The sequence below is a fragment of the Zootoca vivipara genome, chromosome Z1, assembly GCF_965207765.1.
Source record: "Zootoca vivipara chromosome Z1, rZooViv2.hap1.1, whole genome shotgun sequence".
Lineage (NCBI taxonomy): Eukaryota > Metazoa > Chordata > Lepidosauria > Squamata > Lacertidae > Zootoca > Zootoca vivipara.
This window is the reverse complement of record NC_142583.1, coordinates 56,903,902-56,926,071: the sequence shown is the minus strand read 5'-3', so window position 1 is coordinate 56,926,071 and position 22,170 is coordinate 56,903,902. Positions and strand designations below refer to the sequence as shown.

Below are 22,170 nucleotides of genomic sequence, written 5' to 3'. Positions count from 1 at the left end.
AGCCAAGAATAACCTGAAGACTACTTTCAAGGAATAACGATTAGGAACTGTTCTACTTTTCTTAAAAGGTATTCCTCCTCCTCCCCTTATTATCACCCACCTACCCAACACAATTTCAGCCAGGATTTTTTACTCCTGTCTCATAAATATGAATATGGTGGAACAAGTATCGCACTGTTTTTAGAAACACTGAAAGCTGACCTTTATCAAGTTTTACCATTCACCTATTCAACTCACCACTGTTTTTGCTGACTGGCAATGGCTTTCTGGGGTTTTCCAACCCTCACAAAGGATGCCAGGGACTGAACCTTAGACCTTCTGCATGCCAAACATGTATTCTACCAATGAACCTCTCCCTAAACCAGCCTTTCCTAAGTTGATGCTTTCCAAAGTTTCAGACCAGAAACTTTCAGCACCCCTGTCTATCAGACACAGTGGCTGGAACTGAACAGAAGTGGAACCAGCTTAGGAGAGGCTGTCCTAAATAATACACACACATTGTCTTTTTCCAGGGCTTTTCAAAATAAGAATTAAAAAAAAAACACCCCACCAGGGCATCATGTATCTTTCACACCTCAGAAAGAACACTCTGAGAAAGATGGAAGAATGAAACACCAATGTACGTGCAAAATATTTTTTCTTCCCAAAGATGAGCACACATAGCCTCTTTCTCAAAATATTTCAATGACTTGAAAATAAAAGTAGCATTTTATGCTCTGAAAGACAATTTTCGATATTGGAACATGTGCAACAAAGAAGGAGGCAGAGGGTATTCATTTGTACGTGAAAAAATATATGCAGAAGGCCTTGGAGACAACAATATAATTCTAAAAGCTACCAAGTCTACTTAATGATTGTACATTGTTCTTGCAAATACGTTTTCGTTTCCCTTACTGAACTTTGGGGTAGAGTGGGGTTAGTGAGACTGAGGTAACACACACTCTCTCACTGGTGGGGGGGGGAAATGTAAATGAAAAATAAGAAATGAAACCTCAAGGGAGAATGGGAAGAGGTGTTGGGGAAAGAACAGGAAATCATGCTGAACGCAACTTTGCTATTACCATTAAATTGTTATCATTGCGATTAAATATTGTTGTCATTATGTTCTGTTCGCTCTCCCTGCTTGTACTCCACAGCACTGTGTTATCATACCCTCCAACATTTATCCAATGAAAATTGGGGTGTCTTATTCAATAATAATAATAATAATAATAATAATAATAATAATAATAATAATAATAATAATACCCCACCCATCTGACTGGGTTGCCCAGCCCACTCTGGGTGGCTTCCAATTCATAAGAAAACATTAAACATTTTTTTTTAAAATTCCCTATACAGAGCTGCCTTCAGATGTCTTCTAAAGGTTGCATAGTTGCTTATCTCCTTGGCTCGGGGTGGGGGGTCACATAACTCTATACCCTCCAACATTTCTCCTATGAAAATAGGGATGTTCTAAGGAAAAGCGGGACATTCTGGGATCAGAAACCAGGACAGCTTCTATAAAACCAGGACTTTCCCTGTAAAACAGGGACACTTGGGGGGTCTGTGTTATGCTTCTACAGTGTTGGTACATATTTCCCTTCAATATACCAGGTAGAAAAAGTCATACAGCAAAGGACTTTTTTACTTCAAAAGGCTCCTGCATCTGATTTGTGGACAGCCAAGCAGAGGCTGTCTCTGAATACAAAGAACAACTTAGTCCAGAAGGCAGCATGTTGGGTCCAGAGTCACTCGCAAAGTTCAGCTAGAGCATTCCAGACCAAACTCTGACCACATTTTGAAAAGCGCCCTGTGTCTACCACAAACCCAGCCAAAACCTGTACCTTGCTTTCGACTGTCAAAGGCTGAAGGCCAACTACTTTCCAAACGGGAAAGGTTTTTATGAACGCTGCTCTGTGTTTAATAAAAACACGGTCACTGGGCAGAACAGAAAAACCTGTGGAAATGTCAAAATGGGGGAAAGGTCAGGCAAAATCCACCTTGTGTGTTAACCAGTGGCATTTTCAGTTACCTTCAGAGAAATGAAATCATACTGATCCAAATATCAGCTTGCTGGACTTGAGGCCTCAGGCAAGTGGGGATGGTAAGAGAGCTCTTCTAATACAGGAAGAGAGAGGCAGGGGAAGTTGTAAACAGAAGCCAAAGAGGGGCACCCTGTTTTTTCAGAGAAGACCCTCTTCTTAATATGTAAGGGCTCCAACTGAATCACCACCAATTTCATTTGTCAACAGGCAACAGGTGTCCTAACACTTCAAAGCATCTGACAGGGAGCATGGACTGAAAGCACATCCTTGCACAGAGCAGCAAAGAAAACGAACTCATCTGACAAACAATTCTGAGAACAAGTATGGCATGGGAAAAGAAACCAAGAAATCAAAATGAAAGGGATGATTCTGCCCTTGCTATTCTAACTTGAGGACACGACAGTGCTTCACTGACCCCAAGGTGTTCATTTAAAATGGGATGCAGGGAGATTACAAGGTTTGTAAAAGGCCACTGTGTGTAACTGAGAACTGAATTCTGCTCCATCACTGTCCAACTCTGACATTCTCATTTTGTAAAAAAGTCTTTTCTCGAGAATCTCACATTTATTTCTACGTGAAATCAACATCGGTCCCACTGATGGGCCTTGCAGATGCACAGTCTGATTAGAGTTCATAGCCGTGCAATGGAACTCACAGTATTCCATTGTTTATGCAGAGACTTAATCCACTTTAAAAGGTCTGCGATGCCACACAAACAAGTTATCTGCCCTTAAACTTAGCAACTCATTGACATTTGTCCCTACCTTTAGAAATAAACGAGTGTATGCAAGCCAAACTGTCATCCACTAGCATGCAATAACTTGCATGGAAAGCTTTTTTAAAAATAATAATAAAATAAAATGCATCTTTGGATTGAGACCAATAACTGGAAGGACCCCTCTATAAACATAGGAATATGAAGCCAATATTGTTAAAGTGGTGATAACGCCTAGGATTGGTCAGTTAAACTGCAAATTCACCCCGCCCCCCTTGACTTGCATGATACTTTGGTTTATGGCAAACAGAAAGAGAAGCCAGCATCACACTAGAGAACGTCTTGAAATGAGTATGGGCAGATCAACTTGCAGTGTTTCTTGCATGTGAAATATCTCATTTGCGCGAAATGGTCTACATAGGTTGGCCTCTGTTATAAATATGAATGCATTACAATCCACATGGAAAAGGCAAGTTTGCAGCGCGAAAGGCTTGCAGTTTGATAGCAACCCATTCAATAGCTCACTGGAACTGATTTTGATGGGAACCAAAGAGCTAGAAAAGGACAGAGAGGGGATGAAAGCTTCCATTAGAAGGGATTAGGAGACCCTTGGCAGCCACATACAGCTTCCAGGGTGGGTGCTGCCATTGCTCAAATGATTAATGCTGTGGATAAATCTGGAAAGCAAAAATAATAGTAGCAATAATAAGAAATATAATATTCTTTGCACTAGGTACTATTCAGTAAATAACCATACAAGCAAATTCTTTTTTTCTTCTCCTCCCCCTTTTTGGTAGGGTTTCTTCCCTCTCCCCCCCAACCACGCCAAATTGCATATCACATACACCCACACACCCACACTTTGATGATGGAGGCAGGGGACACTGTGAGCTGGGAGAAAAGCTCCCTGCAGTTTAAGTCACCAAGGGGCACAGGCATCCCTGGGGAAGGTAGGGAGAGGTACTTGCATTCCTGCTCAGAATCTACATTATCTCCTTGCCAGGTGCACAAATTTAAAACTCTGGCTTAACAACTCAATCTAGGAAGCAGTCTGGTGACGGATTATTTTAAGACATCTGATGGGCAGATTTGCAACCATGAAATGCATTTGAGATGGGTGTTAGGAACTGACTTATCTGAAAATAGCCACAACCCTGCTTTGTCCATGGCTTGGTCTAGAATGGCTTTCAACAAAAGAAGAAGAAAATATAGATATATATATAAAAGAGAGCCATGGATAGTCCTTTCCATCCCGCTGCCCAGGATTTGATGTAAACAATGTTCATAGAAACTGGGATTGTTAAGAAAGTTTATCCATATATCTGGATAGCAATAAAAAGCGTTTCCTAGGAAACTGTAAAATCCTGTACCAAGCAGTGTACAGCCAAGCTGAGAGGAATGTTAGATTGAATTATATTATCAAGGTAACAACTTTGTGAGATTTCTTTTAAATCCTGTTATAATGTACAAGGAGAATGCATGTGAAAAGTCAGGATTTTGTTTCTTTCCCCCCACTCTGGAATGCCTCTTGCATTGGAACGCATTGGTCTGGGGTGCTCGGTTTGAGTTAGTCACAGCCGACGTGGTTAACATTCCTTCCTTCTCCTCCTAAGGTTGCCTCAGTACTTTCCTTCTGGTGCCAGTGAAACGAATGTCTCGTGTCTTCCCATCTCTTCCAAGACTGCGGCCAGCATGCTCAGGTTCCCATCAGGGAAATTCTGAGCTTCCCAAAGGTCTAAGATCACACCGGTGGGACTTGATTTTGTAGCAAAATAATTGAGGTACCTGCAACGGGACAATGACTACAGTTAAGAGCGCTGCCATTCACCTGACCCCACACTATCAACATACAGGTAGATGCTTAACAACAGGCTGCAGAACCTGTGACCTTTGAGATGTTCCTGGACTACAGCTCCTATCATTACTGATCATTGCCTATCCTGGCTGGAGCTGATGGGGGTTGGAGTCCAGCAACAGCTGCAAGGCCACTGTCCATCCCTGGTCTACAATGTCAATGCAGTCTGTAGTTGCATGTGCAGTAGCTGTGGTGAATGTAGCATTCAGCCACAGTTAATACTGGCAAGTGTCATGGACAGAAGCTGGGGCAACTGCGACTTAACCATGGAAGAATGCAGCAGCTGAGTAGACAACAGCCCCCAGCATAGCCACTTCCTTCCAGCAACATCTGCTGTTATAAAGACATGAAGTCCCTGTTCCTTTTAGTTTATGCAGAAGCGCCACATTCTGCCCTGCTTGCATGACCAATAACTCTGCTACACCTAGTTGCTGCTCGACTAGTAGGCATGCTTTGAAACGGCATGCATTCCCTATGTTCTCCGATTGTCAGCACAAAAACAACTATGACCTTCTGTCACATGCGTTACGAGACACAAAGTCTAATCCAAAGATGGGCATGCAAGCATCTCGCTGGTTCCAGGGAGCCTTATTCCATACTTGGCTTCCTTGAGATAACTAAATCTGTGCAAATTTCAATGGAAGACTGAATCTCAGAATTTCCCAAAGGATTGTGCCAGGCCTCACTAGCATATGCAGCCATTTATTGATCCTCTGCCACATTGCACAGGTTTGTGTGGCCAGCATGCTTACCCACCTGTCCAATTTCAGTTTGTGGGCCAGCATCCTCCAGTCATGACCTCTTGTCTGAGGAGCATCTAGGCTGCTGCAAAGCTTCTGTCGGATTGGGAGGGGGATACTGAATGCACAAGGTCCTACTACGGTGGTGATGGTGTTTGCTGGGTCCATGAGTGGATATTCAATGCCAGTAGGTTCCTGCATTTTAGAGAAGAGGAGTAGACGATACGGCAGCATTATTAGCAGAGGAAATAAACTTATTATCTACAGAGAAGCAATCTGTGAAACATAGTTTACTGGATAAAAAAAGGGGAGGAGTAAAACTATGTACACCACCTTGAGCTCCTCAGAGGAAAGGTGGAATGCAAATGTAGAAAGAAAAGAAAAGAAAAATAAATATTATTGAAGAACACAGATGAAAGCACTTTCCAAGCTACTTTGGATGGGGTTTTTTTGTGGGAAAACAACCTATTTTTTTAAAAAAAAAAGCACATAAAACATAAAGCTTCTTATGCTTTGGGAAGCCATTCATTTAGTTCATTACTGATTATACCACTTATCATCCTTAACTTAGGGATGCACTGCTCTCTATTACATCAGAGAAAACTGCTACATGTTGCTTCACGCTAGTTTTATAAAATGTCTTTTTCAAATAGGCAAAACCTAATGGCCTAAATCAGGCATTGGCAACCTTGGCTCGCCAGATGTTTTGGCACTACAACTTCCATGATCCCTGACCACTGGCCCTGTTAGCTAGGGATCATGGGAGTTGTAGTTCCAAAACATCTGGAGAGCCAAGGCTGCCTATGCCTGGTCTAAATATTGTAAGTTCAAGATGCTGCTTGTCTTCAGACAAAATTGGCAAGAGCTCTGCAGGTGATTGTCGAACGTATAAATCCACAAAGAAAGATAAACGTTTTGAACCAGCCTGTTAAAAATAAAACTACTTTCTGCAAGAAGAAATGTCACAGTAGAGGAGGCGCTTCAGAGCGTCATTGGGCAAACCATATTGACAAACCGAAAAAGGCAAATAACAATGGATACACATCGTTGGGCAGCCTGATAAAACTGGGGTTGCCCTCCTTTGCAGCATGCCTCATCTGTAGTATTCTAAATCAATTCACAAAGCATGATTACCCTGATTTGCAGATGGGGAAATTGAGGTCAAAACACGTCCAGGAAAACATAAACAACTCAGTAAAATAAAAAAATTCCTTCAGTAGCACCTTAAAGACCAACTAAGTTTTTATTTTGGTATGAGCTTTCGTGTGCATGCACACTTCTTCTGAAGAAGTGTGCATGCACACGAAAGCTCATACCAAAATAAAAACTTAGTTGGTCTTTAAGGTGCTACTGAAGGAATTTTTTTATTTTACTTCGATCCAGACCAACACGGCTACCTACCTATAAACAACTCAGTAGCAGAACTAACACTCTGACCTCTGCCTTGCCCCCCCCCCCTGCAGATCACCACATTTTCCCCTCTGCCTTCACTGTCGAATGAAATTATATGAAATAGTGCCTATCTCCTTCGAAGAAAAGGTTGACAGAGAGAGAGACATATATTGTTAAAACCTGTATTAAAGCTACACACACACTCACCCCCTCCTAAACTGTGTGACATTTAAAGTAGATGGGAAGAATAAAAACGTATCATTTCAGGATCTTTCATCTGCAGCGGAAGAAAGGAAATTAATTTGGCCATCACATCAGCCAACTGGAAAAGTAAAGCAAGCCTTGTCTATGAACAACTAAAACAATAAAAAGACCCACTTTAAATGTCAATTTCTTTGTATTTCAACTAGCTGCCTTCTCAGCTATAAGGTAACTGGCTCTCTACAATGCATTGCCACAAATAGAACCACTTTAAATCTCACCATTTTCCAGGGCTTAAATAGAACTCACCATAACAAGAAAATGCAGGGTGCAAAGTTTTTCAAGTTAGCATGGATGGTGGTAAGCGTATTTTCAGAAGCTTCATCTTAAATATAGTTTCACCTGTTCTATACACTGGGGATGTCGGGGGAGGTCACTGAAGCCAAGCTCAGATGAGAACTTTGGGGACTCATAAAAATATGCTTCAAATGAGAGGTGAGTTTCTAAAAGCCTCAAATTCTTCTCCCACTCAGATTGAAATCCAAGAACGACTGCCTTCTCTGGCTGACGAATGCTTTGCACAAGCATCTTAACGCTGGACCAATGCAATTTAGCAGAGTTAGGCTATTCCATTCCATACAACTGATTTTAAGAGATGGGAAGTTTGGAGAAAATCCTGATGGCCCATGGATGACGCATAAGAGGGAGTCCCCACCCTATTTTGCTCCTGCGGTGTCTTTTCCTCAGCCCCATAAAAACAAATCATTCCATCAATCCCAATGGGGTGGAGAAAAATAAACGATTGGGGGGGGAATTGGGCGGTATGGGCCAAAGATCACCCACAGATGGCAACTTTTGGCCCACATCCTCCCATTTTGGTCTGTAGTGTTTTTCACTGTCCCCATATGATCTAATGGCGCTACTCATTCCCATGAGCATTTATTTCTTCTGCTTTATTTCAGGGAAGAAAGTTTAAGGAGCTCAACTATCTTGTACTACATACCCACTTTTAGATACTCACAGAGATGTGCAGCAGAATCTGTTAGATATTTGTTCCTTGTAATCCACTGTGCTGCACATGCCCGGGAAACCCAGCCAGATGGGCGGGGTATAAAAAATTAATATTATTATTATTATTAGATAGACACTGACACTCCTTAAGGAGGAAACCCAGGTATATTTGACAGAGATGAGGACAAACATGCAGGAATGCAAAGAATGGAAATTTTTGCCAAAATGATAAGCCTTTAGAAGTCTTATACTAGAGGAGCCTGGCTCTTGCTATCGTCAAACAGATCTTAACGTGAAAAATCCGTTAGTTCTTGCAAACGTGGCTTACTCACCACTGCACCTTGTCTTGCAACCCAGCAGTTATTATCAGCCAGCTAGGTATTTAGCAAGATTAAATGTTCCCAGATACTGTATAGGAGAGCCTTCTCAATGGCTGGTTAAATGTTTTGCCATCAGCAGTTATGGAAGGCTGATTTACCAGGCTGTCTTGGCATCAGAGAGTTTGTCCGTGCAGAAGTGGCTCAGTCGAAACATTAGTCCACATTCTCCTGCACTGTAATTTTTATAGGGACATAAGATCCCATTTTATCTCCCTGGTACTTTCTTTTCACTTGGGGAGCTCAGATGAATTTTATGCCTCAGTTTTAATGGCAGTTTCCAATCCTAAGATCACAGAAAATATAGCTAAGTTCCTTGCTGTACCCATCAAAACTAGGTCACACTTACTAAGGGTAGCTGAGTACTGAGCCAAAATTTTCTCTATTTTTAACCCTGCACTGCGTTTGATATTTATGGTCTGTAGACCAAATAAACTGAACTTGGGCATCTTCAAAGACGAAAATGGAGGGAAAGAAAAGGAAGGTGGGAGGGAAGGAGGAATAGAGTCATATCAGAAGTTAAACAGGAAAAATAGATATGAACCTGGGTTTTCTAAGCCCCTGTATGATTTGTTTAGCTGCATAAGAGCTATTTTATAACTACAAAATAAATCAGGATGGTGGTGGCTGATTATTTATGCCCATAGTCTCTCTCCCAGGTAATCTCCCCAGTCTTTAACTTATTCACTGGCTTTCTGCCTTCCAAAACCTACTTGAGATCTGGTAAACAGGGCTAAGTCACTCCATGGACCCTGATGCACTGTACCACCAGCTCCTAGACGTTCTTATCATTACTGTTACCTCCTGGGAGGCTTGATGCTTCTCATTTCCCTTGATAGCTCCACCTCTTTGCTCAGTTATGGTCAATTTGTTGAGCTGCATGGAGGTAGAGGGATGTATGGCCACCACTTGGGCATTGTCTTAATTTGATTCATGGTTCTCCTGGACTGAACCTTGAGAACTTTTCTGTGTAAGTCTCCTTGGGCATATGATTAGCCAAGCTGCCAACATTCCTTTCCCATCTCCCAACTTTCCACCGGCCTGTCCAAGAAACAGGACCCAAAAGAGGGTTATGGAAATAAAAGCAGATTTGGCTCTTTAATATCTAGAATTACCAAGACAGGGAACAGGTTTAGCTCCAAGTACAAATAATAGAATTGTAGAGTTTGAAGGGATCCAATGACATTCAGTGTCTCGTGCTCTACCAACTGAGCTATAGGGATAAATGGTATAGCTCCCATTAATTCCTATATGGAGAAATAAAATACTGCTCATGGGCTCTGTCACCATGAACGGAAAATGTGCACTCCATCCCTGACACTAGGAAACAAGACTTCACTTACAGGTATCTGTGCTCAAAGTCTGCAGCTAAAACTCTTGCTCCAAAATACAATCTTCATTACAGTGGCCTTAGGGAAGACTGCAAATCCCATGGGCCACCGTGCTTCCTTTTCAAAATAATGCAAAGCAGAAAACCTGGACAACAGATAATGTACCCACATACTCGTCCTGCCACTGTTCCTGCCATTGCTGCTGGACAGGAAAGTAAAGAGAATACTAACTGGGGCTGCCCCTGGTTGGCTTCTGCGATCAGTTCAGATCAGGTGTCTTCAGGGTGGCATCGCCATAGGCAAAACTCTCCCAGAATAAAAGGGTCAGGACTTACACAGCCCTGGCGTGCAATCGCCCATTAAATACATTGCAGCTGTGTTATCCCTGTTCCATAATTCTCTCTGATAGACAGAATCAGAGCACAGGAAAAAAAAATTAATGTTCTTTCCACATTTTGATGTTACCGAGTCTCATTATGTATAAGCAGATGACATTTGTTACATTCCAGAGTTTCGCTGCTAAAGATAATACCTGCTCTTTTGCTCCTTTGCTAGGTTAAATTAGAGATTGCTTCCGTACAGTACTTATTGTAATAATTGTTTATGATACTTGTTTTACCATCTGTCTTTAATGTTATGGAGTCCCCAGCTGAATATATAACTTTATACCCAATAACCAAGCAGATGTTACATGCGATGTTGCACAATGCAGAATTAAGTAACTTTCAGCTGTCATCTCCTGGCCCTTCAAAAATAATCCAGGAAAAAAAAATCACTTTCTGACTGATGAACACTGGATAGTCCCTCAGACAATGAAGTAAATGATGCTTATTCTGCTGCAGAGATGAGGGATCCATGGTCCTCCAGATGTTGTTAAAGTACAACTCCCTTCTTCCCTGACAATTGGCCATGGTGGTTGGGATGGTGGATAGAAGGTAAAATCCACCAACAGAAGGAGGTGGTCTTACAGGGTTCATGTTCGCCATGTAATAAGCTCCCAGGAAACAGGAATTCAAGCTATACATTTATATCAGTATCACACCACTCTAAACAGTCACTGCTTCCCCCAAAATATCCTAGAAACTTTAGTTTGCTAAAGGTGCTGTTAAGAGACCCCTATTGCCACCACAGAACTACCATTTCCGGAGTAGTTTAACAGTCAACTCCTCTTCCCAGGGAACCCTAGAAATTATAGATCTGTGAGTGAAATTGGTCTCTTAACAACTCTCAACAGGCTTAACAGGCAACAATTCCCAGGACATTTTGGGGGAAGCTGAATGTATAGTGCATATAAGGCCTTAGTGTATCAAAGGCAGGTTGGCTTTAAAGGCAGATCAGAAACTTCAGCTGGTGCAAAATTCAGAGGCCAGATTCCTCACCAAAACAAGATGGTTTACACATCTAACACCGTTGCACTGGCTCCCAGTTAGTATCCAGGCACAATTCAAAGTGTTCAGGACCTCAATACTTTAAGGACCACCTCTCCCCACATGAACCAACCTGGGCCCTGTACTTGTCAGCTGAATTACATCAGCATGGGTAATTCATGATGTTTCTAATATGGCCCTTAGATGGTGTTACTTGCTGCAAAGTGGCATATATCACATAATAGAGACCTCCTCCCTTCTCAATCAGCTCCCAGCCATCTACTTCTTTATCTATGATGTCAGATGCTAGCATAAAAACCTCATCAGCATTTCTTTCCCCTACTCCATTTGGGAGCTCATATTGCTGCATGAACTGTGAAATAAATCGTTCTTTATCCCAGGTCAACTCAAATGAAATCTTTATGCTGCTGCTGCTGCGGCTGCTGCCCTCTTTGAGGAACCATCTCTCCACAAAAGGGGGATTTTCTCCTCCTCATTATTTGTTTCTCTGCCTCATCCCACCTCCCTCTTTATCTGCTGGCACTTGTGCACACCAGACAGGCAGCACTCATCAGAGGGATAGCTGGCCCTTCCACCCTGTTCCTCCAAAAGCTGTTCCTTCTGTTGTTGCAGGAGTTGTGTGGTTATTGAACTTCACAGACCTGCTGGGCTTCGGCGGTGAAAACACCGTCCAAAACCAGCAGGGGTGGAGCTCTGCGGCTCAGAGATACGGCTTGCAGAACGAAACCTGCCGGCTGGTTGCCATGGCACCATGACATCAAGATCATTCCTTATTAGTGTCAGTGGGGTCTTTGACTGAAGTCAAAGAGGGTGGCGAAACTCTGGGATGAAATGTTGGCTGTACCACAGCCGGCTGTGAGAAAGAGAGAGGAGGTCAAGGCAGCAGCCTGACAGACGAGATGACTTGCCCTTAATTACGTGAATAGAAAATGAAGACAAGAATGCTTCACCTCGAGACTGTTTGGATTTCCTTTCCTTTTTTCTTACACTTCATGAGTGAGATGGCAGCACTTCAAAACACTTTGGAAATAAAATTACAGAGTATTCACTCTGCCGCTGTCTCTCTGGGCAGTCAGTAGGTCAGTTCCTCTGATCTGAAGTGAAACGAGTCCAAGTCTACTTCTCTCACACCAATTCTGATTCTCCAGAGCAGTGCTCGCTAGTTAATTCAAGAGTACATAATGCAAGCTCATTGTATTTGTCCATTGTATCAAGTCTTGGTTGGTTGAGCATGAGACTCTTAATCTCAGAGTCCCATGTTGAGTGAAAGATTCTTGCAGTGCAATGGGTGCAGTCTAGATGAACTGCGTGTTGCCTTCTAAATCTATTATATGATTCTAAGTTTTCCACTGATTTCAATAGATCAGTGTTACACACAATGACTTTTTCTAATACACAATATAACCTTTTAGCCCGAGTCGAGTTTCGAAAAGTTACATGGGGTTAGATGTGTGAACCGCCCTGAGGCCTGCAGGAATAGGGTGGTATATGAGTTCAATCATCATCATCATCATCATCACCACCACCACCTGCCTTTGCAAACCTGGTACTCTCCAGATGTTTTGCACCACAACTCCTATCAGCATTAGCTATGCTGAAGGGAGTTCCAGAACATCTGGAGGGCCCTTGGTTGGCAAAGGCTGGGTTGGGTCCAGACTAATTGGTCCTTACTGAATTAATTCCCATTGAATTAGCCATGATTCCAGTTCAATTTATTTCAATGGGGACTAACATGCCACTTTGACTTCAGTGTGCTGTATACGCAGCTACCTTAGTTTGGATCCAACACACTGTAACAATCTGTTTGAACTCCTAAACATGTTATTTGGAAGTAAGCTGCCCTCATTTAAGTTGCATCTTATTTCAAGGAAGATAATAAGGAGTGTTTGTTAAATATCAATTTTATTTATTTACTAAATTTATTATCCTGCACTTCAGTTTGGTGGCTTTCAGTTGTTACACACACACCCCAGTACAACTTCAAGTTATGGTATGTAAAAAGGGGGGAGGTCAGCAGGAGGTGATACTAAGAAACCAAAAAATATTAAAAGGTTGAGTAAGTAAGACAGACTTTGTCTGGCACAAAAAGGACAAAAGATTCAGCAGTCTCTCTGGAGCAATTCCACTAAGGTCCTTTCCCTGGCTGCCACCTGGGCTGAGAGCAGGACATCTGGAGGTGATCTTAATGCTTGGTCAGGTTCTTATGGGAGTGGTCAGTCCCAAATTTTATATTAGAGACCTAGCACAATAATTAAACTTGGAAACAAATGGGTTGCAAGTACGCATGGGGCAGAAGTTTGGTTTAATTCAGTTTTAAATGTGAATCTACCTAATTTGCACTTTGCGAAACACTATGCGAATCAAAACACAGCCATTGTTCTAGGCACATTTTGTGACAGGGAATTTCATCAGTGCGAGCAGTTTCTGAACTCTGGAAACTGTACTGCACCTAATATTTCAGATTAAAACTGCCAAGTGGAAGGACCTTATTCTGCCTCCCCACTTCCAGCTACTCTTTGAAGACTGAAGAAGAGACCCTCTTCAGAATATTAGGGGGGTGGGCAGCGGAAGGACTAGACCATGTGAAAAATGAACATATTATCTGCAGTTCATTCATTTTCAGCTTTGTATTCTTGTTATAAAAATGTGCCTAGACATTCTGTTATTGTGCCTATAACCTAGGTTTAAGGTGCTATTTAGCTCCTAGCTTTCATATCTCAGTTTCTAACACTGGTGGGAGTGTGGATAACTGAACCTATGACTGGAAAATTGGGAGAGAAACTGAAATTGACAGATTTGTCCATCTCTAGTTGCAAGTGATGCTGTTTAAAAACTGACATAAAGGGCACCCATCCCATCCCAATTACTGCATATATATATTCTTGACTAACTGAAGTTTAAGGGTGACCTGATGTACAAAACATTGCAGAACTCTAATCTGGAGGTTTACCAGAGCATGGATAGCAGCAGCCAGCCTATCTCTGCCCATGAGGTGTTGCAGCTGGTGAACCAGCTATAGCTGGCGGCAGATGTTTCATATCACCAATGCCACATAGGCATTGAAAGACACAGCCAGATCTAACAGCGCCACTCACCTGCAAACCTGATACGTTAGGGGGAGAGTGAGCCCATCCAGAAAAATTGAGCATCACCTCCCAGTTTATATAAACAGGGACTAATGTCCATCTTGTCTAAACAAGATATGGTTCTACATGCAAGGATCCTGTGGTCCTTGTATATGGGCATTTTCCAGGCAGAATTGTAACATTATCTTCTGACGCATCATTAAGCTGACTCTGGAACGCTTCTCAGGGCCCAACTACACATTATATTAGCTACATAGCTGTGTCTCTAAGTGCAGAACTGTTTTTTAAACATTAATTGCCAGTGCAGGAGACCTGGTTGGGTTTAGGATCCCTCAGTGGGGGATAGCGAAAACAAAACAAATAAAACAAACTTTCATTCTATCCAGATTGCTCCTGCAGTTTGCACTGTAAAAAAAGGGTACAAAATGAACTTTTTTCCTATGTAAATTTTCCAGTGCACTCCCCAATCCACCATTGGATCTTTCAGAGGGCAAAGGGTTACATATGTAAGAAGCACCTTTCAGATTTGCCCAGTAGATGGATCAAAGATGACGGCAAGATCACCCACCCCGGCTTAATGGATACCATACGTAGAAATTCCTGAGCCCGGTCAAGTAATATTGGTGACTGTAGGAAGAGATTGAGTTTCCTTACCTCTGATACTGAACAGTTGAGCTGGAATATCTGCCCTTCTCCTTCAACCTGTCGTATGCAAAGTTTGCACACCAGCTCTAGTGTGTTCAGACTGAACCTTTCCAAGGTGAAGGTACAATGTAGGTTTCTTTGACATCCACTCCAGATATGGTAAAAGGGAATTTCCTGTTGGAGAAGTGATAGCTATAATCCCCAGCTAGATAAAACTCTCAAGCAAGGATAATGTGTGATGTTCAGCTAAGTCATACTCAGAGTAGGTCCATTTATTTCAGTGAGTCTACTCTCTGGATATGATTAACATTGACTTCCATCCACTGTTTATTGGCTTATTCACAACCAACTAAAGATAATAATGCACAGTGCACACTTAACTTAAGCGTACCAGATTTTTTTCAATGAATCTGGGGACACTTTTCAACTTCAATGGATTTTTTATGGGGACTGAGTTGTAAATCCAGGAACTGTCCCCAGGAAATGGTGACGTCCGGTAACCTTAACTTTTGGAATTCTGTAACAAAAGGCATGCCGAAAGCTGCTAGCTGAGATCACTGTGAGATCAATTAATGGGGAAGTGTGTTTGGCGTTCCTTGAATTGCTCCTTTTAGTACATGGGCAAAAATGTAAAGGTTTTCATTCCTCGTATTACAAATGTATGTTCCTTCTACATTCTTGGCATGAACAAAGATGAACCATGTCGGAGCAGAAACAGAAAGAAACACTGAATGTACTGGGGGTGAGGAGGAGAATGAGGAGGAGAAGGAGAAGGAGAAGGAGAAGGAGAAGGAGAAGGAGAAGGAGAAGGAGAAGGAGAAGAAGAAGAAGAAGAAGAAGAAGAAGAAGAAGAAGAAGAAGAAGAAGAAGAAGAAGATCATCTAGTTTTAAAGTAAAAATATTGGGAACCTAAGCATACTTGTTCCTAGGGAGCCACTGCATATTTGGCTTTAAAGTATACTTATACATGCAGGTGTGGCACTGAATCTCTAGGCCTTTCTACGGCATTCTTCTTAGCACAATGGTAGTTATTTCTAGCAGCCCCCAATGCTTACCTGGTATTTAGCCAGCAGCTTGCTTTTCCAGAGGGAATGGGTGATATCATGAATGGATAAGCGGAGGTTATGAGTGCTACCCTTAAAATGCAAATCCTTTGGTTCTTCTAGCAGCTGTCCACCCATTTGCCGCTCCAGCTGTAGCACCTCCTGAGTATTGAAAGAAAGACAACATCCATTTAACGGTGGGGGTTTTTTGGGTGTGTGTGTGTAATATTTTTAAAAAGATTTTAGGCTGATTTTGCTTCAACAGACTAACACAACCACCTCTATACTACTAGATAGCATCATAGGAAGACATTTGTTATACCTCCGTCTACCAGAGAAAGGACACAATCAGACTCCATTTCAACAGTGAATGGAACAGTACTGACATTGGTGTGGCTCACATATAACACTAAGCCCTGGATTGTTTAACAAACCATAACAAACCATGGGTTCAGATTTGGTTTGTTTGCTGGCAGTAAATAAGTCAAAGTTAAGCCACTAGTCAGGGTTCAGACAATAAAACTAACCATGTTAGAGTATTACATGCAAACCAGACTACTGTGTCATTCTGCATTCTGTTCTGCCTGAGAGGTCTTCAAGAGCATCTTATTCTTTGCCTTCAAAAGACTTCAGCTCATATTATCACAAAATCACAGGTCACTTAATCAGTTCACCACTTTCCCCTCTCATTACAAATCCATGCACAGAAACAGGGAAAACTTTTGAAATCCAGTATAAAATGTGGTTTTGCTTGAGCAGTGATATGTTTGCCATGTTGTCTGTTTAGCTTAAGAGATAAGTCTGATGTCCCAACTAACCTGACCAGTCTTAAAGTCAAAATGGTGTTTGTCTGTACACTATTAGAAGAAAAGGAATGTAATTAGAAAGCTTTTAGAAATAAGGTTCTGCCAATCAATCAGTTCCAGGTTCCTTTGAGTACACCTTAATTAGCTGATGAAGACATCTTAAAGAGCAAATCAATAGTAATTATTTGATTACTATCAACGTTCATTACACCCAAATTATCTCCCAGTTTTGTCTAAAGGAAAATTTGTTACATTTCCTTACAGCAAACTGATGTATGCCCCACACAGACTGCCTTGGTATATATACCATCAAAGATCTTCACTTACACATGCATATGCATGAACTTGCTAATATAATTCTACTACTACCGTACTAATCATTCATATAGAGCCTTAGACATTTAAGCCAATTCACAGGAATTTGCTGCCTGAGGCAGAGCAGCAATGTTCCTGCCCTCAAGTTAAATTACCCAAAGCCAGTCACGTTATATTAGTATGCCTGTAAGTGCCTCTCCTCCTCCCTGGGAGTAAAAATACAACAATAATAAATTAAACAACAATTTTCTGCCTCTTTATGACATTCAAAATCTGTTGCATTAGCTGGCCACTTCACTCTGCCTAATGATAGGGCTGGCCCTGTATTTCAGACATTTATTTATATGCATGCCAATCCGATGCCTGTTAACTTGGAAGGGAGACCCACTGCGTTCAAGCTGTGCATAAGAATGCAGCCTTGATCTGCTATTTCAAGTACTTTTATGCTTCTCCACTCTAAGAGTCTCCAGAGCAGCTTACAATCAGATCATCAAAAATTATGCCACTAAATAAGAATCTAAAACAATGCTCTTTAATGGCACCTGATCTTGCAAAAAGGCCTCTTCAGTGGAGGGCTCAGCAGGTTTATATGGGGAAGCACTCTAGGACCAAGCTATTTAGGGATTTATATTCAAAATCAGCACTCTGCATTGTGCATGGAAACAAACTGGATCGATGCAATGGTCTACCTGCCGTGCTCTGAAGCAGGTGAAATTTTCAGTCTTAAAAAAACTGTCCACTGTACAACTACACATTATATTTATCTAGCCTGGGTGTTACTGGGACATGGATAGATGTGGCCAATATATATATTTTTAGAAAAGGCTGCAGTTGAGGGACCAGATCCAGGAGTGAAAGGCATCTCATGACAAGTGTTACTTGTGCATCCAAAGGAAGGGCTGGTCCTAAAGCTGTGAAATCATCTCCCTAGCCCAGGAAGAACCAAAGAAATGCCCTCCAGAGGCTGTTTGCCTCCAGCTCCCATCACTCCATGATCACCCCCAGCCAGTCAGTGGTGGCAGCCACTGTAATCCATCAACATCTGGGCGGCACAATTTTGGCTGCCCTTGCCCTAGAGAGACTCCCTACACAACATAACCTTCAGAGATCAGTTGAAACATTTATTTAAAAAGGCGCGTGGGGCCACTCTGAAAATGAATTCTTACTGCTGCTGTTTCTCTACCTAATTTATTGTGTATGTTGGTTTTATGATATGGCTGTCATTTTCTAATATTGTGATTTTAATGATGCTTTGTGAGTTGCCTGGAGGGTCCCACCGGGACTATAAAGTGAGATGCAATTTAAACAAAAATAGACACACGCAACTTAAGGAAAGCCACGTGATCCCAGACTTGAATACTGCAGTGAGAAGCTTGGCGGTGGGGGAGCCGTTCTCCACAATTCTAGCGTAATCGAGACGGCAAATACACAGCTGGCCATGAGCACCATCGGGTGGAAAGGTGGGATACAAATTTAACAAAAGAACTGGTCCTCAGTCTTGCAAACTGTGGTGCAGAAAGGGAGAAGGGGAGGAAATTGACAGCACTAAAGGGGACAGTTTGCAGTAAGTTTTCAATAGTTTCCATTTGCATTTTTTTTTTAAAGGACAGTGGTAGGGGTCCTTCATTTACCCATAAAGAAATGAAGAACAGTGGCAATAGCTGACCCACATTGTACATTCCTACCGCATCTCACCATGTAAGCTTTATTACTGATTAGTGCTGGATGAGACAAAAACATTTCTGCTACCATTACACAAGGAAGAAAAACAAGCTGTTTTTACAAGGAACAAGGCATTATTTATGACACATCATTAGGGTTTGCTGCTGCACCTAAGACTTTGGCAATTGTTCAGGGAATGCTTCAGCTGAATAATTTGAGGAGCAAGTCTGTCAGGAGAAATGCAGCATTTTGCCTTTTATAATCAGAACACCTCTTCAGCCTTTGGTGAATGTTTGGGGGGGGGAATATGTACATGACAAGCCATGGATGATTTATAAATAGCAATATATGATTGACAGCTTAGGGAAATTAACACACAAACACTCTATAGAGACACTCTATATAGGAAGGAGTTGTGAGCACATATTCATTATCCATAAAGTAGGGTCAATGGAACTCCCACAAATGAAAAGGTCGCTAATGAAGAATCCATGTGAAATGAATTCACCATTTCTCCCTGCTCCACTATCATTTATTTGTTGTTTGGTACCATGGACCATTCCTTGTCTTCATACCAAGAAGAAACAGGCCAGAATGTGGTAAGAAAAGGCAGTGCTGGATAGGCAATTCAAGGCAAAAGCTCCACACAAACATTCAACCAGGTGGTGCTTGCAGCATTTAGTGAGAGCTGGTATTGGCAGGCTGGTATTGGCAGGCTGGTGATCCCAGGGCTATAGTCTTATAACCAGCTAGAAGGGATACTACATTAATAATAATAAAAAAACCAGGAAGCTCCCACTTCAATCATATTTCAGTCTGTGTCAGGAGCCGGAGTCCAACATAGGTCAGCAGTAAAAACACGGTGTCAATGAAGTTAACTCTTTATTCAAATCAATCAAAATGGTGCAGGCCTACTGATCCCTGCAAAGCTCTTCCAAGTAGGTCTATCCCCAGTGAGGCAGTTGTGAGGACTGAAGGTCCTCGCCTTCCCACAGCTGCCGAAGTCCCCTCCTCTCAAGGGTCTTTTCCAAGCAGTCATAGACGGTATCTGCACACAACCAATCTCTGCTCTGCTATTTTCATTTCTCTGCATGATCTAGGAGACCCGGGGGAAAGAGGGGAGCTAGTCACAGAAGGAGTGGGAGACTTCAGCAGCCTGCCTCATCTCTGTCTCCTGCCCCCCCCCTGCTCTCCTACCTCTGATTCTGCACTGCTCTCTGCCACAGCCTCTTCTTGCTCACTTCACTAAACCCTGTTGCCCCTTCAGCTTCCAACACCTCCCCCTACCGGTCTGCTCCCTCTTCTCCCTGTGACCACTCATCACTGTCCCACCACCAATCCCCTTGCCCTGAGCCTTCTTCCACTGGGGGTTTCCCTCGGGGGTTCCCCAGCTGGTGCCTCCCACCACTCGTCTGCATCCAGCCAGTCCCTAACAATCCACTTCATTTTTAGCATTAACCATATACAACAACCCCTAGGGTCCCCATGTGTCTTGCTTCATAGAGATCAGACTTCTGTCCAAAGTGCAAGTCCTTTTAAAGATAAAGAAAAAGAGAGCAGGGGGGTCTTTAAATCACCTATCTATAGTTGAGAACTGGAAAGAAGACAGTTCCTACTATGATGAGATGTACTTAATACTTAAATTGCAGCAATTGTTTCTATATTTGCAACTCTACATACCAATTAGCCCAGGCTTATTCAACCTCGGCCTTCCAGATGTTTTGAGACTACAATTCCCATCATCCCTGACCACTGGTCTTGCTACCTAAGGATGATGGGAGTTGTAGTCCCAAAACAGCTAGAGACCCAAGGTTAGGAAACACTGAATTAGCCTATGCAAATCTTACAAAAATCCGCGCCTACTTTTGCCCTCTTTTTTTGCTGCTGCAGTTCCTCTTGCTTGGCGATTCCTAAGTGACCAACCTGAACTCCCCATGCAAACTAATGAAGGTGGAGCAGGGAGCACTTAAAGATTTTGATTGTTTCAGCTGCAGAGTGTGCAGAATCCCAAATTTAGCCTGTCTCCTTGGCATTATCCGGTTGACAACACTTCCAAGTTTGAGGGCTTTTTCTGACTGGTCAGCATGCTGATTCAATGCAGCAGAAGCCCGAAAGCCACACGGCAGCTGTGACAATCCCTGCTGTTCCCTGCTAGGTCAAACGACAGTCCACAAAGTAGCTAAATCAGCATTGGTGGCACCATCTTACAGAGTAACGGAGTCCTGCCATCTCACTTTGCAGCTGGCCTCCCTTAAGGTAGCTGCCCCTGCTTTTGACTACTGCTAAAAATCAGCCATGGGGAAAGCTGCTGCTTCCTGGGATGAAACCTCAGGCAGGTCTGCATAACAGGTGGTCCTTATGGCATACACAATGTACAATGGCTTGTCACATGCTTTGAAACTCCACTTATTGCTGGCATGCCACATATGGTCCTGTGGGACATTTGTTGTGCTTAGTTTTATTATGCTAGTCAAGATCTGCACATCTGCAAACCAAACCAACAGACTACAGACACACACACACAGACACACACACACATGCACAAACATATAGTACATGCATACATACTTGTACATACATACATAGATACACGCACAATATTTCTGTATGCCACCCTTATGCAGACAGTGCATATATGCACAACCAACAAAGCCCTGGGGAACAGCCTCATTGGCTCCTGCATATGTCAGCAGGTTAGATGCCTCTATTACTAATTCTCAGAAGATGTTTCCTTGTGCATGCAAATTCCAGAGAAAATGAGAAGACACCCACAGACCATGTGGACTAAGACGGGCAGAGAGGAAAAGATTATTGTCTTTGGGAGACTCAGACCCTGACACTGCTTAGAACTTAATCCCCTTTTAATGAGTCTGGGATGCAAGTAATAATATTATGATGAATAAAATGCAGTAATTTTCCAAGAGGAACTGTCAGACATTGCCCCAAATAAACCCCATGCAGAGCAAGGAAGCTTTGCTGGCTTGCTTTTTGCAGCTGCAGGGAGATAATAGTTTTTAAGAGGGTTTAAGATGGTATAGCACAGGTAGTATCACCCATGGTGTACTAATTTGTTCTGTTCTGCTGTTACCTGTTTTCAAATAGGTGTTGCAGGGTTTTTTTTAAACCCCTCTACAAATACCTACAAAATTGGATTGACCTGTGGTGACAAGGGAATGAGTGCACACCCACCAAGGGCAACACCTCTTTGATACCACCTTCAGCTTTCAAAAACCTATATACCTTGTCTTCATCCTACTCCTTCAAACACTTCTCCCCTGTGTTTCCAATCACTACAGAAACCAGTCACTCTGCTTTTGTAACAAAAGATAGTATGCTTTGATGTTCTGGAAGACATGGTGCCAAAATGCATTCGGAATGAAAATTTAATTTGATAGCAAAGCATTATAAAATGCAAATGTCTTCTAGACAGAGGTTATTGATATTGTTATGAATTCTTGCTATGTGAAACTCTTGGGAATAATCCACTCTGTAGGAAACTTGCAAGTGGTGACAGTAAGATACTGGCAATCCAGCCAAACACTTAATGATGGGAATCTAAACTTCACATCAGTATAG

The 22,170-nt window shown here is 42.3% G+C and overlaps 1 protein-coding gene across 2 annotated transcripts in view; it reads right to left on the bottom strand.

Moving 5' to 3' along the window:
• Positions 1-4,138: 4,138 nt before the first annotated feature.
• Positions 4,139-22,170, bottom strand: part of UNC5C (unc-5 netrin receptor C) — a 313,167-nt gene continuing 295,135 nt past the window's right edge. For both annotated transcript variants that reach the window (XM_035111588.3, XM_088660494.1), the window contains exons 14-17: positions 15,824-15,973; positions 14,778-14,942; positions 5,354-5,532; positions 4,139-4,527 (exon numbers count right to left, since the gene is read on the bottom strand). In XM_035111588.3, coding sequence (XP_034967479.1) covers positions 4,362-4,527; positions 5,354-5,532; positions 14,778-14,942; positions 15,824-15,973 — 660 coding nt within the window. In that variant the 3' untranslated portion in view covers positions 4,139-4,361. The remainder of the gene's footprint in view (positions 4,528-5,353; positions 5,533-14,777; positions 14,943-15,823; positions 15,974-22,170) is intronic.